This window comes from Poeciliopsis prolifica, unplaced genomic scaffold (genome assembly GCF_027474105.1).
Source record: "Poeciliopsis prolifica strain line A6 unplaced genomic scaffold, Auburn_PproV2 SCAFFOLD047, whole genome shotgun sequence".
Lineage (NCBI taxonomy): Eukaryota > Metazoa > Chordata > Actinopteri > Cyprinodontiformes > Poeciliidae > Poeciliopsis > Poeciliopsis prolifica.
This window is the reverse complement of record NW_026562422.1, coordinates 4,185,113-4,207,855: the sequence shown is the minus strand read 5'-3', so window position 1 is coordinate 4,207,855 and position 22,743 is coordinate 4,185,113. Positions and strand designations below refer to the sequence as shown.

Below are 22,743 nucleotides of genomic sequence, written 5' to 3'. Positions count from 1 at the left end.
CCTATCAGGACTCCTGATTCTGGAATATGAGCAATTCTTGAGGGCACAATCTGCTGCAACACAGTGTGAATATTTTCACCATCAGTCGACAGCGCTGTGGTTGCCAGTGGCCGTTCCTGGACACAAAACCTAAAAATTCAATCCTGCCTCGTACATGTACATGGACATTCCCAGCATGGGTTTCTGACTTAAAGACACATTTGGCAAAATGTGAATGAGTTTTAAAGAGCTGCAGATGCTTCCCTACTTAAAGACGCAGAATCAACAACAGGAGTTCTCAGGTTCGCACGCTTTGTGTTTATGAATCGGCCTAATGTTTATGAAGAGCAAATAAAAAAATGTTGCGATTTAATCATGACACAACTCCCTCCCAGACCAAATAGGGAAATAGGCTTGTCTCAGCAGCTGCTGTTTATTGAGCGACGATATTTTCAAGGCCACTTAAAACTCCTTTTCTGACACAGGGAGTTTAATGTTGGCTCTTCTGCAAACAGTTCAGGGACGTCATGGCTTTTCCAAAAACAAGAAAGGACTAAGTTAATTCAGTCCGTCAATAACATGTTTTCTGTTGCTTGATTTCATGTCTGATTAGTGTAGAATGTGTGTTGCTGAGCTGTGGTGGCTAATAGCTACAGATTTGGGCTAAATTAAATGCCTTTGGGGGGGGGTTGTAAGAGTTTCAACATTATTCAATAGCTCTACACTGAACGTTGATTTTTAAACACTTCTATGTAAATTTTTATTCTAAAAAAAAAAAAAAAAAACATTTTAACTTTGGGACCACTTTGAATTCTGAAAAGTGTCGACCAAAGGCGGTAAAGTCCTAAGACCCCAAAAAATGTTGGCCACATTTCTGTCTTGTCTGCATTCGCATTGTTGACTTACCATCCGAGGAAGAGGAGGAGGAAGACACCACAATGGGAGATCTGATCACACACAGATAGTAAACAACAACAACAACAAAAATCTAACAGAAAGTGCTGCTGTTCGGGGAAGGAAGAGCATGTCAGCGTCTGTGCGGGAAATGGAGAGACATTCAGAGCCGGGAGGGCGGGACGGAGAGAGAGAGGGAGAAAAAGAGAGCGAGAGAAACCTGAAGCTCAAAGTGAACAACAGACCTGAGAGCAGCAGCATTTGCCTCCCTGCTGCCTGCTGAGAGAGAAGCGACTGGGAGCTCTTTCCAGTAAAAGCTTGTCGGGGGTGAGTTCAATTTATTCTTCTCTTTTTTTTTTTTAATGAACTCAATTAAATTTGTGGTTAAATATCTGCTACAGTTGTTTGACCTCATCAGGGGCCACAAAACGCCAACAGCCTTTGTACTGTCGTCATGTAGTCATTAGAGCGGTGGCCAGGAATTAGTGATGAAAATGTAAAAGTGGCATGAATAAAATCCTTAGTCATCATTTTGTGAACGATAATAATAATAACTTGGAGGCACTGGTCAAAGGGCAAAAAGGCAACAGTTGTTTTAATTTAACCTTTCATCCTTGAGAACTTGTCAAACTTTGACACACCTGATCGTTATAATTATTATTTTCTTGCATGTTTCATAGATTCCTTTGATGCTTTAGAGAAACATTACGGCTGCTTAGTCCGCTGGTCCTTGGGCCCCATGACTGCATGGATAAATGCAGGACGGGTGTACAAATGCAAACATTAAAAAAAAAAGAAATGTGAAAGTTATTTCAGCGGGGTCATATTGTAGTGGTAATTTGTTCATTTCTACAGGATTTGTCTGAGCCCAAACTGTAAGTCTTTATAGCTCCATAAATGAGTCATAACCTTTTTCCCATCAGTGACTGTTGACAGTATGAAACATTAAACGTCGTCCCTCCACCTCGAATCAAATGAATCTATAATCTTGAGAGGCTTTCAGCTCAGATGAGTCCGTTGGTCTGCTTCGATGTGCCAGACAACTTTGAACGATCGTGGAAACTTTGCGACTTTTCTGGCTCTCCCAACCTCAAATCAGATTCCTTAAATTTACATTCAACGCGTTTGCTGTCCGACCCAAAGCCTTTCGTGTGCAATTCTAGGTTTTCATAAACACCCGAGAGGCATCATGGAGTTCTTCAAGGACTGCTGCAAGAATTTTTCTCAGAGGAACAAACAGGAACCGGAGACCCAAGGTCAGCACTAGGTCCGCCATCTTGTTTTTAGTTGATTTCACATCTGACTGATTGATTTGTTTTGCTTTTTTGTTTTTTTTTCTCTTTTCCCAAGTGATCAAAATAAAGGCGCCTCCCAAGGAGATAATGTTGATAGGAGAGCTGCCGGATGAGAGGACTAGGATTGAGAAAACGGAAGATTACCTCATTTCCAAGCAGCCTCCGGGTGGCAGAGAGGTCCCGTTTGTCGTTCCCACCTTCAAGCCCACTTACGTTCAACCCCAGAGCCACCAGTTCTCTGCTCTGCAGCCGGGGCTGCACAGTACGTATCGGCCCATTTGTATGAGTCATTAGGGCTGCTTAGAGATTTGCTGTAAGAGGACGATGACACAAACACAGGTGGTGACTGGTTCTAGTCCCATTACAGCCCAGCTGATGCTTCAGTGTCCAGGAATGAAACTGGACTTTTGTTGTTTGTTTTGCTCTACATGTGCAGCCAGAGCAAAACCAAAGGTGTGACTTTAAGGCAGTGGCTTGTTTACACTTGAGTGTCTGACTTAATTTTAACTAAAGTCCTAAATGCCTTGCGCTTTTTCCTATTTCAGATAATTGTCTGTAGAATACTTAAATTAAGTGCTTAAATTATTCTTATTGTGTTTTTTTCGGTATATTAATAGCACAACCTTCTAGTCCTTGTTTCTGTTGTATGTGGAAAATTGTTAGATTTCTCTCGTTTTTGTTTTTTTTAGCTACAGCATCTAAAGTGAAGAATGTTGTTGCTAGCATGGCCTGGTAGCAACCCTAGCTAACAAGCCCCCCATCCATTTTAATATCATCTGAAACACTTGAAAAAGATTAAAGTAATACTTTAAACACCAGCCATGAAGTTAAAAATATACAATAGAAATACAAAAATAAATAAATCAATTCTATGAAAAAATAATGCAATTAAAACAAAGTATTTCTAAATTGAGTCAATACGCAAACGTTTACAAAATTGCCGCCCTGGACGAGATGCCGCCTTCAGCATCTGCCCACATCAGGAACCGCTTCTACCTGTGGATTCATTCACTGATTGGAAAAATCATTTTATTTCTGATGAGCAAATTGCTTTCTGCATCTTTACTTTTAATTGGGTGAATTTTGTTATTAAAAAAAAAAGTTGTTAAGGTGATTGTGTGCAAGGACGGGGGCGGGCAAATTGATTAAATCAAACCAAGACAGACTTCCATTATATCTCCGCTTTGCAGGAAAATGTAAGAAGGTCAAATCTTGTCGCCGCGTTCCTGTGAACCTTACAGCGTCCCTGCTGCTGTGCTGCCACCACACGCCCCACCGGGCTTCGGTAGAGCTCATTTTCTCCAACTCTCGCCCGCAGGCTCAGCCAGGTCCACGTATGCGGGGAGGAAAGCAGAACTGCTGGGCGCCAGCTTCTTCCCGTACAACTCGGAGTCCATCTTCCATCAGGGCAGCATGCCGGCGTACATCTCCCCCGGCGCCGCCCGACGAGACGCACCAAAGAGCGGCCCTCGAAGCCCAGGTACAAACGGATGAAACTCGAGTCTCACTTGAAGTAAAGCAGCACCTGGTTATGTAACGTGCTGATTGCACTATTTGGGCTCCTTTATCAGTCTGTGGACACATCATCAAACCTTTTTACGCTCGTTACGTCACACTGCGTTACAACCGGCAATGAGAGGAGTCTTTGAAAGTTTACACGTAATAAATCCAAAAATTAAATTAAGATATCATTTTTTTGAAGAACGTACACAGGTCAGTGATGACCTGTGTGATTCAGGTCATCACTGGTTTTGCGTTGAAATCAAAGCAGCGTGACTGACAATGGTTTCGTCCTCCAGGTTGGACTGTGAAACCGGGCAACCAGCGGCGCCTGAGCAGCTCCATGCTGGACCTGAGCAGCCCTCAGAGCCACAGCCAGGTGAGACTGTTTGCTTTTAATCTAATCTCTTTTCACACTTTATTTTCCCTTACGTTTGTGTGGAACGAGACTAAATATAGCTGCAAAGTTTGCACAACTCCTCGGTAATACAGCTGAATGTCGCAAATAACTCTTATTATGTGGATAGAAGGTTAACTTTTAAACCCGAATCTTAAACGTGTGATTAGTCTCATAATTTCTTATAAATGTTTAAGTTTTTTTTTTAAATGACATAAATATGCCTAAATTAGAAGAACAACAAAGGTGGAAAAGCACCACATGTTCAATTTGCAACTGTTTTTCTAAGTATTGTATGTGACGAGACCAGTTAGTATAGCTTATTTAATGATCCCCATTAGTCCCTACCACAGTAGAGACTATTCTTCTACAATCATTATAATAAAATCACAATATTACAGCCATTACAACAAAAACAAACCCAAACAAACAAATAAAAATGAAAAAAACCCAAAGCACAAATCAATAACCACAACAATTTCAAAGAAACTTAAAGATGAACAATGACAGTCGGAGGAGACGCAGCGGTGAAAACCAAAATCTTTAAGTTGAAGCCACAGAAAACATTTGTGGATTGATTCCCAATCAAAAATGTTTTCGGTTCCATTTGCTTCAAAATTAAGATCAATGCAGAAACCTGCATGATTTCTGCACTTTTTTTTTTTTTTTTTTTTAAAGAAAACATTGTGACTATGTCAAAGACAAACAAATTTTAAAAAATGAATCCATCTCCATCAAGATTAGCATCTGAAGGGCTTCATAAAACCCTTCAGAGGGCAGCAGCTGGACCCCCAGCCTCACCTTGGACAACCCTGATTTACTGCACCGTCTATTGTACCGTCAGCCATTCCCGAGACTTAAAATTAAGAAGTCGTTGTTGTTGAGCTATTTTTTTTTTTTTTCTTATATTATTTGTTGCTTTGATTTACATTTTTTGATCAAAAATTGACCAGACAGCCTGGGATCCGAAAGACGAACCGATCCTGAGGCAGAACGTCCCTTTCTCTTGATTTTAGTACGCGGCCTGTGATGCGTTTTATCCGTAGTTATGCAGCGTATTGATGACTCGGGTTTCATTTCCATTAAACGTATTTCACTTTCTGACTGTGTTTGGCCTCCTCAGCGAATTGACTCCACCTCCAGCACCGTCAGCAGCGCCTCCTCCATGATGAGCTCCATGGAAAGCAGCCTGGGTAACCGTTCTGTTTTGGCTTGATTCCCTCACTGCATTTCTGAAGAAGACGTGGGATATTTTTTGCAAACAAAGCCAGCTTGACTTGGTCTGTAAAATGAAAACCCAGCTGAAACTTGTCGGTAGCCTTCTTTGTGCTCTGAAATCAACAAGGTCTGGCAATTCTGAATATTTTTCAAGTAACACGCGTCGATTCTTAAATCCGTATTTCAAGTCCCATCATGCGAAAAAAGGAAACATCGTATAAGACACCTTCCAAATAAGTTTTTCCATCGACTCCAATCGGCTCACATGTCAAAACTGATGAAAAACCTCCCCGCAGCATGATGCTGCCACCACCATGCATCGAGGTGATGATGTTTCTGTTTCAGAGGCAATTTCGTTCCGTTTTGACCTCGACTGACCAGCCAATGTCCTTTCGGCTAATTAGGCGACGTCTGAGGGCTTTTAAATTTCATTGCAGGGAGTAAAATTGTGCAGGCCACACTTTTCAGATCTTTATTTGGACGGCATTTTGAAAACGATGCTTCTTTTTTGCGTTTGCTTCCGAGTTCTGTCCCACTTCACAAGAAAAAAAACAATCAGTTATTTTACTTCATTTTAATGTTTATAATACCAGCTACATTATTTAAATAAAATCTGTAAAACTTTGCGCGCTTTCCCAAACATTCCTCCTGTCCCCCTACTTCAGTGACTCACCCACATCATCCTGAAGTGTCGCTTTCCTTGATTTTATTTATTTATTTATTTTTTCATTTTTTTCCAGAATCCATCGCTTTGTCGGTGGACGAGCAGGAGCTGGGGAAGGTCTGTGTCCGGGTCCGATACCAGCAGGACGTGGAGCAGGTGTGGATCACCCTGGTTCAGGTACGGTTACACTCAGCCGGGATCCGAGTGCCTCAGGTACTGAAGGCTCCACTGTTCTCCCCGCCAGCCTCCAACAATGGAGCCTTTGTGTGTCCACAGCGAGGGCCTCTGTGTGCAGGTCTCTGTGCTCTATTAAGTTTTGAGCAAACGTTTTTTTTGTTTTTTTTCTCTAAGTTTAGATTGAAGTTTCTAAAAAAGCAACTCCAAGGAACTTATAAACACAATAAAATGTAACACTTGCTTTAAAAGCCTAATGGATAGTTGGGCACAAACTGCTCGTCAAAATGGAGCCAAACAAAAATGAAAGGCACAACTGAGTCCAACCTGTGACTGGGGTTTGACATTTGGTGGGAAACCGACCCCCCGAGTGAAGGCAATTGAAGACTTATTGTGTTTATAAGCATTTAATAATAAAGCTGCTGTTCTGCGTTGTTTGGCTCAGTGTTCAGACCTCGTCGTCCATCCAGATGAAGTACAGAAGGTTGGCTTCAAAGCAATCCTCACCGTCCCCAAACCCATCCAGTTCAAGACCACACTCAAGGAGTATCAGCAGGTACTGACGCTGACCCCAACGCTAAACACACGCTTGAATAGCAGCTTGATTGTTGCACAAGTTGCATGGCCTAGAGAAACGTAGCCATGCTCCTTATTTGTTTTTTCCTCAGAGTATTTTGATTGGAGTTTTATGAGATAGGCCAAGATAAGCTAAGCTAAGTCAAAGGCATTAAACTGAGAAGCAGCCAGGAGCAAAGTGGACACTATTGTAAAAAAAACAACAACAAAAAACGTTAGCACTCAAATCTGGCATTTATAGACAAGCACAAAGGAGAAACTATTTCGAACAAAAATAGTTTGTTCAAAGCTATTTTTGAACAAACTATTTTGATGGTTTTTAATGATTGACTTTTGACTTCTTGAGGCACCAGGATGATTTTCCACCTACTCTGCTCTCAGAATGTCGCCTTCATGGAGACCTTCGTGTTCACGCTGCGCCTGCAGCAGCTGCAGAGCAGCGCTTTGGTGCTGCGCCTGCAGACGCACAGCCCCAGGAAACGCACTGCGGCCGAGGCGGTCCTCTCCCTGCGCCAGCTCAGCCCCCAGGAGTCGGAGCACTGGCTCGACCTCCAGCAGCCCTCCAAATCCTCGGTATGCCGTCGTCGTCGCCGTGTGTTTTGGTTTTTTGTCTTTTGATGGTTTTTAATGTAAAAAATTTTTTAAATTCTAACTTCACTGCAAAAGGACCCAAAATCTTATCAAGTAATTTTCCGTACACTTAAAATAAGACAAAACTTACTCACAAGCAACTTTTCAGCAAGATCTGAGAGCTTGTTTTCAGTCAATAATTTCTTAATATTGATGAAGAAGTCCTAGTTAAACTGGTATATTATTTCACTTATAACTGCTACCTTTTCGTCGATATTAATGAATTATTGACTTACAACAAACTTGTATTTCTTCCGAAAAAAATGACTTACATCTGTTTTGTCTAAATGTACCAAGATATTTGCACTAGAAACTAAACCAGACTCATGCAGTGTTTTCCATCAACTTCCAAGCACTGACAAAATGTCCTCTAAGCTGTTTTTTTGCTGAAAAAAATGCTCTAGTAGCAAATCTAATTTTAATGTTGCTTTTTTTTTTTCTCTGGTAAATGGAAAACGGAAAACGAATGTGAGGAATGGAAGTTCTTACACCTTTTGTTTGAGCCGCATCCGTCACAGACCAGCTGCGACTGCGTCAACGCTGTGCTCGCATCGACAGCTGGTCACAAATGAAACATGACAAAGGTTCATTTGGAAGGAAAATTGTGGTGCCGACTTTATAGGAGAGAAGAAACCAGAGTTCAGACGCGGTAATCGGAAGGGACGAGGAAGTAGGTTAAACCTCGAGCTGTTCCCCCGGTGGAGAGCGGTTTCGCTGATGAATGGAGGCTCGTCTGGCCGGTGGCGGTTGTTTTTGTACTTAGCAGATCAGACGGTGACTCATCCTCAGCGGGCCCTCGGTGGGATTCACTCTGCGCGGCTCCGTCTGCAGGACAACAAAAAGGGAAAAATTGTTCAAATCGCCGCCACCGTGGAAGCTTTTAGAGGCCACGGCTGATTACTGAGCACAAACACAGAGAAGGAAAGGAACAAGTCATTTATTTTATTTTATTTTTTACCAGAAATGTCTGTTTTATATGCTACGAAGCTGAATACATGTGTGGTGTTGAGTGAAGAATTTCTCTTCATTTATGTATTTCTAGGAGTCAAGTCATCTTTTGAACATGCTAAAGACATTGACCTTTCACCTTTCTTTTATTTGTTTTGCATATGGGGTTGGTCGCAAGGAGCTGAGCACATTTTTCAAATTCAGTGATGCACTTCATTTCTGTTGCTCTGTCGTTCCCAATAAAATACCTTGGAGGTTTTTATGAAATAAAACGCGAAAAAGTTTAAAGGGCATAAAATAAACATGTTTCCGCCACGTCTCACTGCTGCTTTGGCGAAGAGCGTCCATTTTGGAACAAAAATGTCGTGTGACTGGGGCAAATCCGACTTCAGATGGCTTTCCAGTTTATTCTTCCCACTGGGAACGGGAAATTTTCGTGCTCCGAGCGCAACTGGAACGCATCCGTTAAAGGGCTGACTTAAAAAACACAGACAACCCAAACGTGGCGGAAAAAATGCCTGTGAAGTAATGAGTCGTGTGCTTTTGCACAGGCGAGTCACTCCGAGCTGCACCTCAGCACCCTCTTCCAGCCGGTCAGCGGACGCATCCAGGTCAAGGTCCTGGCGGCCCAGAACCTCCCACCGTCCTCCTCTCCCCTCTCCCAGGGTAAGCGCACCTACGCTTTTCAAATCGTCGTCAACTATTCGATCAACGAGGGGATCGAGGTTCAGCTGTGTCTGTCGCCTCCTCCCAAGTGTTTTTCGTCAAGGCCGAGATGCACCAGTTGGGCCAGCTGGAAATCAAGAAGAAGACCCGGGCGCTGAAGGCGTCAGGCGGTCAGTGTCGCTGGGAGGAGACGTTTCACTTCCTGTTGGCGTCGCTGGAGCACGCCTGCTCGCTGTCGCTGAGGCTCTACAGCCGCAGCTCCGTCAGGAGGAAACAGTGTCTTGGACAGGTAAGCCTTGAAGGTTGTGTAAATATGTAACTTCCTCAACTCGTGACGTCCTTTAAAGGTTTTATAGTGAGGTTGGGCGTTGTCCTTACCGCCGGTGTGACTTAGCAGCTATTTTCTTGTGCGTCGCTTCTTGTCGAAGTTCTACCAGAGTTTTAGATTTGGCCCATCTAAAGTGTTCAGATTGTTGCTTTATGTCTTTGCTCGGTGGTTGGTCGTGGGTTAGACTGTCACAATAAGAGCCTGTATTTGCTCTGAAACAGTGATTAGGCTGGCGTCAGGCGTCTTTGACTGTTTCACATTACTACCCCAGATTTCCATGTATTGATATATTGTCAGTGCAAAACAGGAGGAAAACAAAAAAGAAAAAAAAGTAAGTGGTTTCGTCTTGAACTGATGAATTGACCTTCTTGTCTCTGATTGGTTCCAGGTTCAGCTGGGCTTCGACAGTCCTCTGCCAGAAGCCGTGGAGCAGTGGAAGGACACGATGGCTCACCCAGAGAAAGCGGTGACAGCCTGGCATCGACTGAGTCCCCCCTAAACCCCGCCGCCCCTCGACTGCTGAGACTTTCATTTTTAAAAGCGCCGGACGCCTGGCTAGCCCGCTGGCCCCGCCACCCTGCGCCGAGCAGGCTGTTTACGGCCCAGACTCCACGCCGCAGGTCGACGACCCGGAAGAGATTCGAGATGTTAGGTGAAATTCTGTAGATAGAGGATTTGCACAAAGTTTTAGAAGATGGTTGGTGGAGGGAGAGGCATTTCTGGAGAAAGGAGGCTGTCTTTATTTTCTTTATAGGTCAACTCACTGCTTCTGGTGAAAACGCCTGTTCGGTCAGATCTGTGTTTACAAAAGTCTTCAATTTCGATTAGCTGGCTGATGAAGGTCTACGGCTTGAAGTATATAGAACAATTTTTTCTCAATCTTGTCTTCTTTTATTTTTATTTCTTTGAGAGAGTGCCAAGTTAATCAAAGCTCAGAGCCCAAAAGAAACGAAGAGGAAATATGCGGCAGCCTGAACAACCCAAGTTTTAAAAGTCAGAAAAGTGTGCACTTTAATTCGTAAGGCACTTGTAACGTTTTGGGGACAGTGACATCTGCAGTGCCTTGAAAAGGTTTTCACACCACCTGCCCATGTTTTGTCTCTACACAACTAACGTCAGCGTATTTTGATGAGCGACTATTGGATATGTTGGTCAACGCCCGCCTCAGTCTCATCTTTTGTTAATGTTTCCTCGCAGCTTCGCTGTTCACGCTTGAGTCATGCATCCCCACAGTATCATGCTGCCACCACCGTGGGGATGCTTTTTGAATCCAGGCTAATTTGCAAGGAATTTTCATTCAAGGAAGCGGACTGAGTGCACATTTCAGATTGCATTATGCACCTCATCATGTTGCTCCGTCACGTAAAGTCCTAATAAAATACATTGTCGTGATGTGACAAAACGCGAAGTGTGTGAAAACTTTCACATTTCTGTTCTTCTTGCCCGCCCTCGGTTGTTCAGACGACGGCTACCGTCTCTGATGCTAACTTATGTGATGTCGTGGTTTTGTTTTTTTTTTTTGTCCTTTTAAGGCACTTTATCTTCTTGTATTTGTCATAGTTTTTTTTTTTTATGTAGGGTTTTCTTCGGAAATGTGAAGTGTAATCATTGAACCAGTTCACTTGGTTAATTAAATATGTGATGTAAAGAAATACGGAACAGCCTGAAGTCTTTCAGATTTTACAACCGTGGCAAACTGGAGAATCTGCAACTTAAGAAAGAGCTTCTTAAAACCTTTGTCTCGCGCAACTCTTGTTTGTGAACTGAAACGGGAATGTCCCCTGTTCAGTCCAATAAAGCTTTGGACTGACTGCCTTGTTCCGTGTAACCAGCTGTGGACTTGCAAACACACACACACACACACACACACACACACACACACACACTCCCTGAGAACAATAAGCCTGTAGACTCTGGAAAGCGAGTCCTCCGGCTGTTTGCGTGTGACCAGGACAACCGGGCCGACCTGCGTCAGCGGCCTCCGTGTCCTGGCGTGCCAAAACACCACCATCTTTATTTGAAAAAAAATAAATAAATAAAATAATGTTTGATTAATGGTTAATGTAACACAGAAGGAATACTAGACACGCCTTAAGATGTGCGCAGAGGGCTGTCATATCGGAGAGTTATGTTTGACTCCCGCTCAAGAAGGTGCTTTTTTTTCTTCTTCTTTTTAGGGCCGATTGCTTCCTCAGTGTGTTCAACAGATTCTTTTGGGCGCTTGCCAGCGAGAGTCCGCAGCTTGTTCCCGTTTCCTCAACTGGGAAATGGAAAACTTTAAAAGAGAGGAGAGATGTTCTGGAAACTTCCAGTGACTTGAGCAGCAAGAAGTAATAAGATATACTTCTTGCGGCACATTGGACAGAATCCAAGGTCGCGTTGGTACTTACCCAACAAAACAGAATGAGAGTTGCTTTAATCATTCAGGAATTTCTTTTTGGCACCTTTAGAGTCCCTTACAGAAAATTAATTCATACCCTCTGGACAGATTTGTCACCACATCACAGTTAAAACTTTCATGAATTTTAGGACGCTCGTTTGTCAAGAGACGTACAGAAAGTGGGAAGCTGTAGTCTGTCGGGAGAGGGGGAGAGAAAATTGTTTTAAAAGATGTTTACAAATAATATTCCACACATTTGGTCTCCTCCCACATTTTCTCTAATGCCCCCAAATAAAATGTAAATGACACACCCAAGACACATTCCATTTTCTACAGAAGGACGTGTAGAATATATGTAGGATGATTTTTATTTTTTCCAATAATGACTCAATGCCATGATAATTAGAAGTGACGGAGTTTGATTTTCTTGCTATTTATGTACAAACTCGTTCTCTGGTATGTCAACTAAACGTATTACCCTGATTGGGGGGTCATTAAAATTATTTTGTGGAATCATTTGTGTCATCTTTCCTGAAATAAAGACGTCATTTATTTGTTCATTCACTCAATCATTAGGCAGTATTTATGGAAGAGTCGCAAAAGGAAAGAAAGAAAACTCAAGGAAGTCCCGCATCCAGTCTCACGACTTGTGATTGTTTCTGTTTCTGATTCCATTTGAATCCTGAATTTGCTGCGTCAAACATTTCCAAAAGGTTTTCAGAGTGAATGTTGGGCTCCATTAACATTTCCCCCGGCCTTCTGCTTCTGGCCTCTTCATGCTTTAGAAAAACATCAATGTTTGGAAGGAAGAAAACATCATTTTGTTTCTCCTTTGCGCGTCTGATTAACTGTGCGCAGAATCCGTCCCACCAGGATCCAGCTGATGCAGAGGAGGACTTGAGGAACATGTCCCCCGTTTCATTTCAGGGACCTGAAATCCTCGCATACCAAACGTGATTGAGAGTTGAGTTGCTGCAGGCTGAGCGCCAGCTGGTCCTCTTCTTCGGTCCTGGTGTCTTTGAAGGAGAGAGAGCGCTATCTTGTGTCGACGAGCTGCAATCGCTTCATTTCGCACTGGGTGGGTTTGGGTTAAAGAGGAGAGGTGTGTAAGTGTGTGGGTGTGTGTGACGCATTCATCCTCAGCATAAAAACCCGAGCAGGCAAGGAGAGGCCAGTCAGACTTTAACTACACACTGAAGGACATGGACAACAAAACCCCCGTCCTAAGAGAGGGCTTTCTGGTGAAGAGGGTGAGAACATTTAATTAATTATCAAAAGGGATCAGAAGTGTAAGTTTAGCTGGATCAGATTGTTGTCTTCTCCACCAGCGCACCCCCCTCCCCAAAAAAATACACCATTTTTTTCTCATGTATGTTCAGGGTCACATAGTTCACAACTGGAAGGCCCGCTGGTTCGTCCTGACGCCTGACAAGCTGCTGTACTACAAATACGAAGGAGGGAAACGGGATTCGTGTCAGAGGGGGAGAATCCTGCTGAAGGACTGCCTCATAACATGCCCCTTCCTGCAGTATGAAAACCGGCCGGTGAGTTGTTCGGGAACATCAACAACAAACACTCTTGCAACAATAATATTTTTTGATACTTTTACACAACAATGCCAAAGAGTATCCACTTAAATTTGGATGGGAGTAACATTGAAAAGAAAAAAAAAGAGAGAAAATGAACTGGTTTCACACATGTACATTGTCTTATTGTAACATTTGCCGTTCTGCAAACATAATTAATGTTTAAGTGTAAAGACATGAAGTTCTTACAGGCTTCGTTTCTCTCGATTATGACAATTTTCCACTTTCAGGTGATTCAAACATTAAAGAGTAGAATATTGGATCATATAAATAAAACATTTGAAATGCAAAAAATGTGAACTTCAGGAAAAGTATCTTTAACACTTTGCTGCAAGGTTGTTGGAATCTAAAAAACAGCCTATATTCAATTTATTGAAAATATTTTCATTTTATTTACTTATGTTTTGCTCTTTTCTGTGTTTTTTTTTTTGTTGTTGTTGTCGTTGTTTGTTTTTCCTTCTCACTAGCTCGCCTTCAAACTCCAAACCAAGCACGGAGTGGATCACTTTTTGGAAGCTTGCTCCAGAGAGCAGAGGGACGAGTGGGCCGCCGACATCACCGCCGCGGCCAACAAGCTGCGGGCGACCGACGGCGGGGAGAACGACTCCGCCGAATCCCGCTTGCAAAACGTCAGCCTGAGGTGAAACCGACCGACTGACTGACACGTTGGCTTCCACGGCGTTTGCCGCCTCTGTCTTGTGTCTCGCTGAGGCCCTGTTGCTTCACTCCCTTCCACAGCAAAGTGTTGGACTCCATGTGCGACGTCCACAGTGGGATCAAGTTGAGCAACCACATGGAGCAGGGAAGCACTTACAGCAACTGCTTTTCGGGTGAATCATTTGTTTATTTATGACATTGGAAGGCTCTGATCTGGTGTGAGGTCACAGACTGGGAGGCAGAACAGCCTTTGAGCAACATTGTGGTGTTTTAAGGGCTTGGTTCTGGTCAGGCACTCTGACTTTTGCCTCCAATCTTATAGCATTTTTAAGTTCCAAGATGTTACATGTCCCTCATATACATGAGGGGCAGTTTTTTCTTTTTTCATCTCCTTATTTCCTTGGTTATCCTTCTTCCTTGGGTTCGCACTAAAAAGTTTTAATGGCTCTTTAATGGGGTAATCAGAGACACAGGACTTAAACTGCCACAAAACGACGGGAAGGGTTAGGGTTAGGGTTAGGTTACGTGTCTGGGAGAGTCTTTTCCCAATGCGCGCTGTCCTCCGCAGGTTCGGCGGTGGTGGACTGGCTGGTGTTCATGCAGCTCAGTCTGACCCGCGGCGAGGCCGTGACCCTGGCCTCCGCTTTGCTCGAGGAGGGCTTCCTGCGGACCGTCGGCCTGAGGAGCGTGGAGGCCCTTCGCACCGCCAGCCTCAGTGAGCAGTTGATGGACGACTCCACTGCCCTCTACAGCTTTGTACGTCACCCGGAGCGCCGCCGGCTTTCGTGTCGAACCAGCTCGGACGTCGGCGTCTAGTTTAAACGGTCGGCTTTCTCTGCGATGCTCACGTGCCTTTCCCCACACAGCCTGACGGCTTCAAGAAAAGAGGCAGCGTGAAGTCGGAGAGCTCGCGGTCTGCGGTGGAGCTGAGTGGCAAAGTCGTCAAAAGAGGATATCTGCTGAAACAGGTGACCTGTCTTCAGACTTCAGGCAATTTTGGAAGGTGAACACAGTTTTCACCGAGTCGCTCAGAACTCCAAGTCTCACGTTGGAACGCTGAAGAGAATTATTGCTCTGAAATTGGAATTCCAGAGCTTAGTCAACAAATCAAAATCCAATATGGCTGCCTTTACGCGAACAGTTTACTGCTTTTTTTTGACAGTTTGTGCCTTTAATGCCATTTCACGAGCACAATATTACACAGTCTACATTAGCTGAGATGTTGCCAAACTGGTCTGAAAGAACAAAATGAAGGTTTGTGTGTTGTCGTTGTGTTGGCCAACAGTAGTTAGCATACTCACTGAGCAAACACCAAACCATTCTGTTCTTATGAATATCATTGAATTGTTCAGTTTATCGTGAAGGTGTGACATAATGCCCTTTGACCCTGACAGGCCTTCAGCAGGTCATGTTTGAACTTCTGGCTAATCTTTAACTGCAGGGGCACAGAAGGAAAAACTGGAAGGTCCGACTGTTTGTGCTGCGTTCGGAGCCCGACTTCCTCCACTATTATGACCCCACCAAGGTGAGCGCTCACAGTGCTGCTGAACATGAGCTGTAGGAAGGCACCAACCTGAACACAAACAGAGTGAATCCCCCTCTCTACCAGCCGGGAGTCTAGAGGTGGTGTTACTCATAGCAAACTCATCATTATCATTGTCATCATCATCATCATCACCCTCGCCTCCTCATGTCTGACTTAATCTCTTCCGTTCTTGTGTCACTTGTCAGGATGACATCAGCCCTGTTGGCGGCTTCTCCCTGCGAGGGTGTTTGATATCCTCTCTGGATGACAATGGAGTTCCTTCAGGTGGGTTAACTCAGTGACTAAGGAGAAAAAAAACCAACAACTTGAGAAGCTTTACCTACATTTTTGTCCAAATGATTTGGTTTTCAACCCGAGTTACCACAGCATTTGTGGGCGCTTAGGGCACCCAAATGGCTGGATATGTATGGCCCTGAGTGTTGGTACGCTCAGGCGGCTGCTTGAGCCCCCATTGGTCAGTTGTCAGGAAGTGAAGTTCCCCAACAACAAGACGACCCAATGTGTGTTATGCTTGCCAACTGAGTTCTGGGTCCAATATTGTGTTCCGAAACACTTTGTTGAGCCCAAAAGGGAAATTAAATGTTGCTGTGACTCATTTGAATGCAAGACTCTTCAAATCCAGTCTTTATCTTATTTTGTTTTTTTTTTTTTTTTGCCCAAAGATGATATAGATAAAATAAATAAATAAATAAATCTCTTTTGCCACAAAACAAATTAGACCATTATTTCAGGAAGGTGGCAGCGAGATGCAGAGTGAGAACGTGGGAACCTCCAGAACCGCCTTGATGGCCGGCAAAAGGGCGTCTCAAAGTGGCGCCTGCCGCTTCGTCTCTTTCATTTCAGATTTGATCTCGTTTGTAAGCTCGACGCTTCACCGACGCATTCACCTTCTCCCGTTCCGCAGGTGTGAAGGGCAACATTCAAGGCAACTTGTTCAAAATCATCACAAAGTCGGACGTCCACTACTTCATCCAGGCTCCGACTCACCAGGAGAAGATGGACTGGATAAATGCGATCAGAGAACAGGCGTAGAACCAGGATGTTTAACGCATCTCTTTTATTTTTCTGTGAATGCACTCTCACTAGAAGGCTAATGGACACTTTGTAGGCCGTCACCATTCTGTTCATTTGTGTTTAACAAGTTAAATCTTATGTTCTTGTGTGAATACCTTTAGTTTTTCTGATTGACGTTTCAGAAGCCCCTTCAGTGGTAGCAATTTTTGATATGTTTTGCCTAATTGTGTTTAAGTTTAACCGTTTGTGTTACCCATTTGTTTCTTATGCATTGTTTAGCAACTGGACAAGTTTGTCAATTGCATTTTCTGCTATTCTATTCTGTTGACATTTCAAAAATAAAGAAATAATGTTATTTATTCAATTATCGGAGTGTGTTCTGTCATCTTTAATCACTGCCGACAATTTGATCTGAAGCTAGTTTTAGTTGGTAATAAAAAAATAGAAAACCGGACACAAATAGCTAATTCTAAACAATTTTTTTAAAACAAAATTTAGATTTGGAAAGTCTACTTCAAAACATAATGCAAAGAAAAAGCATGAGTGCATGTAAAAATTAAAAAAAAAACTGATAAAAAAAATCTATCATAACTGAAGAATTAATGTCCCTTTCTAACATTTCTCCTTGTAATTCATTGAACAAAACTCTCATAGTTATTCTTATTTTTTTAAATCTGTTAGCTTAAATACATAATTAAACTAAAGTTGAAACATTTTCTCAGCCATTTGAGCGAGGAGACAAGATTTTATATTGCTTTTCTTGGGTTTTTCCATGTAGTATTGTCATGTATGATCATTAAACACGTTCGAATCCTTTGTGTTTCATATAATGCTGCCAATCGATTAAAAGATCAAATCAGATTGATCACACTCCAGCACTGCGATTGATCACGATTAATCGCTATGATTAACTTTGGAAGACTCATTGTTGTAATATGCATATGCTACCTTGCTTTTATCCAAAACGTTCATCAGGGTGTTTTGTTTTTTTTTTAAGCAAATCCTGACAGTGAGCACAGCACTTTGATTATCCTGGCTAATTGTTCTGCTCACATTTGCAACATTGCATTGTTGACCGCAGTGCCAGTCCGTGTAGCGGGCCGCTTTGAACCGAGTGACCCTTCATGAGCGAGAGGCTTTGGGGTCAAAGTAGGCAAAGCCATTAATCTGCATTACATCATTCCCAACATGCTGACATTTTTTAGGTGAATCGCTCCGTTTCCTGCAGAACACCTTTCAAAACGTCTCGCAGGTGAACTTGGGGAAATTCCTCAAGCCTGACTCTTCGCGAGGTTGTTTCCCACAAAAAACAATATTTTGTTTCCGTCAGCAAAAAAAAAAAAGCACAAGCAGGGACAAGACAGGAATCAGCAAGTATGTGTTGTTATCGCTGAACTTGTGTCCTCAGGCGCTTCCTGATGTCGCAGACAGACGCTCCCACTCGGCGAGCTGCGCCTGTGTGACTCAATCGCAGCGGCTCTGGTCTGGCTCTGGTCTGGCTCGGGCCAGATCCAGAAGTGGTGCAACGCCTGAGTCAGGCCTGGGATTTGATGTCGAATCCGAACTACGCGCCCACACACAAAGTACAGCAGGACAAACAAATAGCAAACAGATCTGATTTTTATTACGGTGACTCAAGTACGAAAATATGAAACATTCCGGTGGAAGGTGTCAAAACGAAAAAGAAAAAAAAAAAAAGAAAAAACAACCTCAGCCGAACAATTTGTGAACGATTTTTTGACGTCGAAGCTGATTTTCGTGCGAGTCTCACTGTACAGTTGAGCTCAAGATAGCAGCGGTCCAACATCACTAACTAGATCTATCAAGGTGAATGATGGGAATTTCCCTCTAGATGAAAAAAAAAAAAAAAGAAGTGTTAGAAAAACATAAACGGTGATAACATTCATATTGCTAATTCTGTGGAACTAAAAGGCGTGGAGCTCAATCCAGCAGGTCATTCATTCTGTTAAAAAAACAACTTTTTGCTCTTATTTAAGGATGGAGTGGTTATAGTTCATTCATCTCTGAAACTCAGAATGAAATGGGTCATTTAAGACATTATTCATCATAACAGTGTACTTTGATGAAAAAGGTTGGAAAGAGGCAAAAAGTTTTACAACAAGGCAATTAAGCGAAACAAGCCGGTTAGCAAGCAGCATCTTGAATAACATTATGGATTGCCATCAAACGTCTTGTTTGTGAGGCAAAGTAAAACTTTTCCCGCTCACTGCGACACAGATTTGAACCAGTTCTCAGAAGCTGTGGTTCACCGGCATGTGAGCCTGGTCATTTCTACACTGGATTATCATCTCCTTCCTTACTCTGGCTGGGATTTCTCCCATTAAGCTTGATTTCTCCAATTTAATTTCTACAATTGCAGCGTGCCTGTGTTGGGTTGTAGTTCTTCAATGGCAGCACAGGAAGTGAACAAAGCCGTTCAGTCCGTGTTGGTCACGCTTCACAATTTTGAACTGTCAAGATTTTCTATTTTTCTCTTTTTTTTTAAGAGAGATTTTAGATTCATAGCAAATTTGATTCATTTTGGTTTTGGAATCGAAAGCGCAGCATTCCCTATATGGAAGAGATAGTCTCATTAGAATAAGACTATTTTAAGATGTTGAATTTATAACAATGATATTTGACGCGCCGTCATTTTGAATGCAACTATGTGGGACAATATGAATACAATATAAACTGAGAGAAATTCAAATACAGAGTTGTGTCTTTCAGGGCATGCACAAACAATCTTCACTATGTTTTCAACTTAAAAACCCCAAAAAGCCCGAGGAAATGAAAGGTTTTTAAAGGTTAATTCCAAAAGAAGTCTAAGACAGATTCTGAAACCTCCTTTTCTGAAGGGATCAAAACTAATCCAGATTTCTTAACTTGCTTTTTCTTCAAAGGCGCAAACATTTCTCGCCCAAAGAGTAGACCTTAGATCACGTTCGCAACCATTCACAGCAACTCAAAGCACATTCCTCATTCGATTTAAGACATAAGACGACTGCGGCTACGTTCAGTCGGCATCTTCAAGTCTCCAGTCAGGTAATCTTAGCGAAGGCACTTTGTCTCAACATAGGATTACGAGGCTGGTGCAACTTTGTCGGGCGAACTAAAATGGCGAAACATCCCAATGACGGCGACTGGAAAAAAGGAGTTCTAAGCTAATGGCGGTGTGCGTACCCCCCCAACCCCCCGTCTTCCCCGTCCTCCGGCGACGTGGGGGAACCCTCAGTTCAGCTTCCTGTCAGCGAGAAGCCGGCGTTAGGCGACCTTGGTGAGCTGTAGGTCCCCGAAGACTCTTAAGGCGGTGAGGGAGGCGAGCTTGGAGACCCTGTGGTTGAAGCCACACAGAGGCTGGCCGTCCACCAAGATGCGAAACTGCTGGTGTTCACAGACGATCTCCATCTGGCAATGAAATGGACAACCGGTTAGTTCAGTGAAGGAGCTCGCCGCCAATGTACGGATTTGGCTGACAGCCGGGGCAATAGTCAAAGTTACATGAACAAAAAAGAAAATGCTGAATCCGCTGCTTTAAGTGAAGGTTTTCAACCTACACACCATCGGTCCAAACAAAAAAACATGGCGGACCAGATTTGGCCCCCGGGCCCTGAGTTTGAGACGTGAAAAAAAAATGCTTTTAATTCTGGCAGGTGGCAAAATATTACAGTAACATATTACTAAAGTGAAATTTGTATCAAAAATTTTTTAACAAACATTGCATAATTATATTATTATTTATTTAATTTTTTTTACCTATTTAAAGGTTATAGTCAAGTGTACTAATATGTCATCACCTTCTTAAAATAAAGACTTAAATCATTTGATTTTTGTTATCAAGTGATTTTTGTAAAACAAACAAACAAACTTGTTTTTTTGCAAAAAATTCTATTTTGTAAAATTACACTGTCATAGTATAAATCATATACTAGATATAGATATATCATATCTTCTGATGTCGTTTCAGTTTGCAGCAACAAGCCGGTCAATCAATCAGTAGCATCACATTGATTTAATATTTAAATAGATTATATTTGTGAAGCGGAAGAGAAGGGGTGCGTACTTTTTCAAATGTTTTCTAAAAATCTGAAAAGTGTGGCATGCATTTATAGTGCGCCGTGGATCTTTTTGCAGAAAGTTGGAACGCCAGCTGAAATTTCTTCCTCTTGTTGTTGGTGGAGTTACTTAAGCCCAGCTTGTTTCGACACGTTTGTGTGCAGGAGTTTCTCAGTCTAAATACCAGAGATTTCCTGGTATTTAGTGGTCTCCGCCTATAAGGGGCTGAATGCAAATATTTATTTTGTGACTACTGTATTTTTGTCTGCCACAGAAAAAGCCCAGTGTTTATAGCTCGATGTGGAAAAATGACAGGAGCCTCTGCAAGGCTCAGTAAACATAGCAAAGGGGAAGCGATGACAGTGACTTGTTGGCAAGGCAGCTTATACTGCAGGTTTAAACGCTGAATGTGCAAGATCGCGGCTGTGGATTTGATCATTTCTCTAAAGAAAAAAGAAAGAAAGAAAGAAAGAAAAAGGAGAAATGATAAAATATCTACAGCAAAAAAATAACTCCTGAGTATAGAGGTGGACAAAATAAAAACAAAAACAAAAAATACCTTAAAGGCTTCTCCGGGTGCAAAGGGAAAGAAGGAAAGTGTGTTTTCACACGGACCCCACTTCCCAGCCAAACGGGCGTTACGTTGGACAGCCTTATCCAGGAAGCTGACCTTCAGCTGCAGACCCACGTCCGCCTCTGCGTCTTCCTCCTGAGGCTTGCAGGACACGGTCACCTCCATGCTGAGTCAGCCACGCGCACGCAAACGCACGCAAACACACGCAAACGCACGCACGTCCGGGGCACATGAGTGTGCAAAAAAAAATCAAAAGATCAAAAATTCAAATCAAAACGTTTATTATTTACGTAAACCTCAGAGAATATGAGTTTGATAAAGATGAGACGATGCACACTGTGAAATGTTTGTCTTCACTGCTTTTATTGTTGCTGTTGTTATTATGATCATCATTATTATTAGTGCAAGTATTAGGAGCTAATGAGCTACAAAACAAGACTTTCACTGTGCAGGTTTAAGACGACAGCTGAGCGCACTGACCTCTTGGGCTTTTTGTCGATGATCCCCATGACAACCAGTTTCATTGAAGGCCGCATCCCGCCTTTGATCTCGCCGGTGTACTGGCCCTGCAAAACAAGAGACACGCGCCGGTGAGGCTGATGCGGGACGAGGCCCGCGCCGTCACGCAGAGTCCTCAGCTGAAGCAGACGTCAGAGGCCTACATGCGGACAGAGTGCGCGGCCGGCTGACGTGCGATCAGGTGCAACGGCGGGAACAATGGCTTCTTTGATCCAGATGGGAAGCAATCAGCCAGTCGGCCGCAGAGACTGTTCCAGCCGGTTAGATATGAAAATAACAATCATGACGCAGCAAAACGTGCTTTTCGATACAAGCACAAAGGATGGTACATACATTGTCTTTCTTGTCCTGGTCATCCATTCCACTCGGGGCGTGATGCAGTGTGGAAGCCGGGGCGGTGATACCAACTGAGGACCGCTTGACTCTCCCTCCCAGCTGGCAAATCCCGCCTGTTGCCATGGAGACTGGCTCCGATTTGGGAGGTGATGCTGAGGAAGAGAGACGACAAGAGTCGACGCCTAGTTGCCCAGAGACGTCACAGGGCGTCCTCCATATTGTGAGGGGCAAGGTTAGCCTTGGAGGGCAAAACGTAACACCACTATGGGTTCTGCATACATCGCACAGTAAAGTCTGAATTAAAGTAATTCCCATGAATTGTTTCATGGGCAGTAATATATGTTATTTGTAGTACAATAAATCACAGTTACTGTCATAAAACATTTGTAAGACAAACAAAAATAATTGTGTGGTTAAAAATTCCCATAAACTTACATTATTATTATTATTATTATTATTATTATTATTATTATTATTATTATTATTATTATTATTATTATTATTATTATTATTATTATTATTATTATTATTACAACACCAATAAAAATAAAAATATTCTTAATTAATCAATAATAATAATAAGAAGAAGAATAAATAGCAAAAATAATATACAATGTTATTATTAACTATAATAATTAATAAAAAAATACAATTTCAAGTGGTAAATTAATTAAATTAATTTGTTAATAATTTGTCAACATTATTGCAAATTAGAATTAATGATAATTCGTAATGTAGTGTAATTATAATGATGATAAAAATAATTATACATATTTATGATTATCCTTATTATTATTACGTTTGGT

General features: G+C 42.5%; 3 protein-coding genes across 4 annotated transcripts; 2 read left to right on the top strand and 1 right to left on the bottom strand.

Moving 5' to 3' along the window:
* The first annotated feature begins 725 nt into the window (after positions 1–725).
* Positions 726–11,079, top strand: LOC129377454 (tandem C2 domains nuclear protein). 2 transcript variants are annotated; one of them, XM_055057406.1, is made up of 12 exons: positions 726–1,200; positions 2,037–2,129; positions 2,224–2,430; positions 3,487–3,648; positions 3,968–4,047; positions 5,189–5,258; positions 6,024–6,124; positions 6,567–6,677; positions 7,079–7,270; positions 8,827–8,941; positions 9,031–9,230; positions 9,658–11,079. In XM_055057406.1, the coding sequence occupies exons 2-12, from the start codon at positions 2,063–2,065 to the stop codon at positions 9,766–9,768; spliced, it is 1,416 nt and encodes a 471-aa protein (XP_054913381.1). In that variant the 5' UTR covers positions 726–1,200; positions 2,037–2,062; the 3' UTR covers positions 9,769–11,079. The 2 variants fall into 2 exon arrangements, with proteins under 2 accessions (XP_054913381.1, XP_054913382.1); XM_055057407.1 differs by lacking the exon at positions 726–1,200 and having other exon boundaries at positions 1,287–2,129.
* A 1,731-nt stretch (positions 11,080–12,810) lies between these two features.
* Positions 12,811–16,816, top strand: plek2 (pleckstrin 2). Its single transcript, XM_055057012.1, has 9 exons — positions 12,811–12,899; positions 13,029–13,193; positions 13,703–13,875; positions 13,974–14,065; positions 14,461–14,648; positions 14,759–14,860; positions 15,334–15,417; positions 15,624–15,702; positions 16,343–16,816. The coding sequence occupies exons 1-9, from the start codon at positions 12,852–12,854 to the stop codon at positions 16,468–16,470; spliced, it is 1,059 nt and encodes a 352-aa protein (XP_054912987.1). The 5' UTR covers positions 12,811–12,851; the 3' UTR covers positions 16,471–16,816.
* A 1,238-nt stretch (positions 16,817–18,054) lies between these two features.
* si:ch211-10a23.2 (Galectin-related protein A-like) lies at positions 18,055–22,060 on the bottom strand. Its single transcript, XM_055057011.1, has 4 exons — positions 21,935–22,060; positions 21,563–21,648; positions 21,068–21,248; positions 18,055–19,860 (listed from the first exon to the last, which is right to left on the bottom strand). The coding sequence occupies exons 1-4, from the start codon at positions 22,058–22,060 to the stop codon at positions 19,717–19,719; spliced, it is 537 nt and encodes a 178-aa protein (XP_054912986.1). The 3' UTR covers positions 18,055–19,716.
* Between the last annotated feature and the right edge of the window lie 683 nt (positions 22,061–22,743).

Excerpts from the sequence above, each read along its gene's own strand:
- LOC129377454 (XM_055057406.1), top strand. The coding sequence starts at position 2,063 with ATGGAGTTCTTCAAGGACTGCTGCAAGAATTTTTCTCAGAGGAACAAA. Across the intron at positions 6,125-6,566 it reads TGTGGATCACCCTGGTTCAG|TGTTCAGACCTCGTCGTCCA; the intron begins GTACGGTTACAC and ends TGTTTGGCTCAG. Across the intron at positions 9,231-9,657 it reads GGAAACAGTGTCTTGGACAG|GTTCAGCTGGGCTTCGACAG; the intron begins GTAAGCCTTGAA and ends GATTGGTTCCAG.
- plek2 (XM_055057012.1), top strand. The coding sequence starts at position 12,852 with ATGGACAACAAAACCCCCGTCCTAAGAGAGGGCTTTCTGGTGAAGAGG. Across the intron at positions 13,876-13,973 it reads TTGCAAAACGTCAGCCTGAG|CAAAGTGTTGGACTCCATGT; the intron begins GTGAAACCGACC and ends TCCCTTCCACAG. Across the intron at positions 15,703-16,342 it reads TGACAATGGAGTTCCTTCAG|GTGTGAAGGGCAACATTCAA; the intron begins GTGGGTTAACTC and ends CCCGTTCCGCAG.
- si:ch211-10a23.2 (XM_055057011.1), bottom strand. The coding sequence starts at position 22,060 with ATGGCAACAGGCGGGATTTGCCAGCTGGGAGGGAGAGTCAAGCGGTCC. Across the intron at positions 21,649-21,934 it reads ACCAGGACAAGAAAGACAAT|GGCCAGTACACCGGCGAGAT; the intron begins GTATGTACCATC and ends CTTGTTTTGCAG. Across the intron at positions 21,249-21,562 it reads ATCGACAAAAAGCCCAAGAG|CATGGAGGTGACCGTGTCCT; the intron begins GTCAGTGCGCTC and ends TGGCTGACTCAG.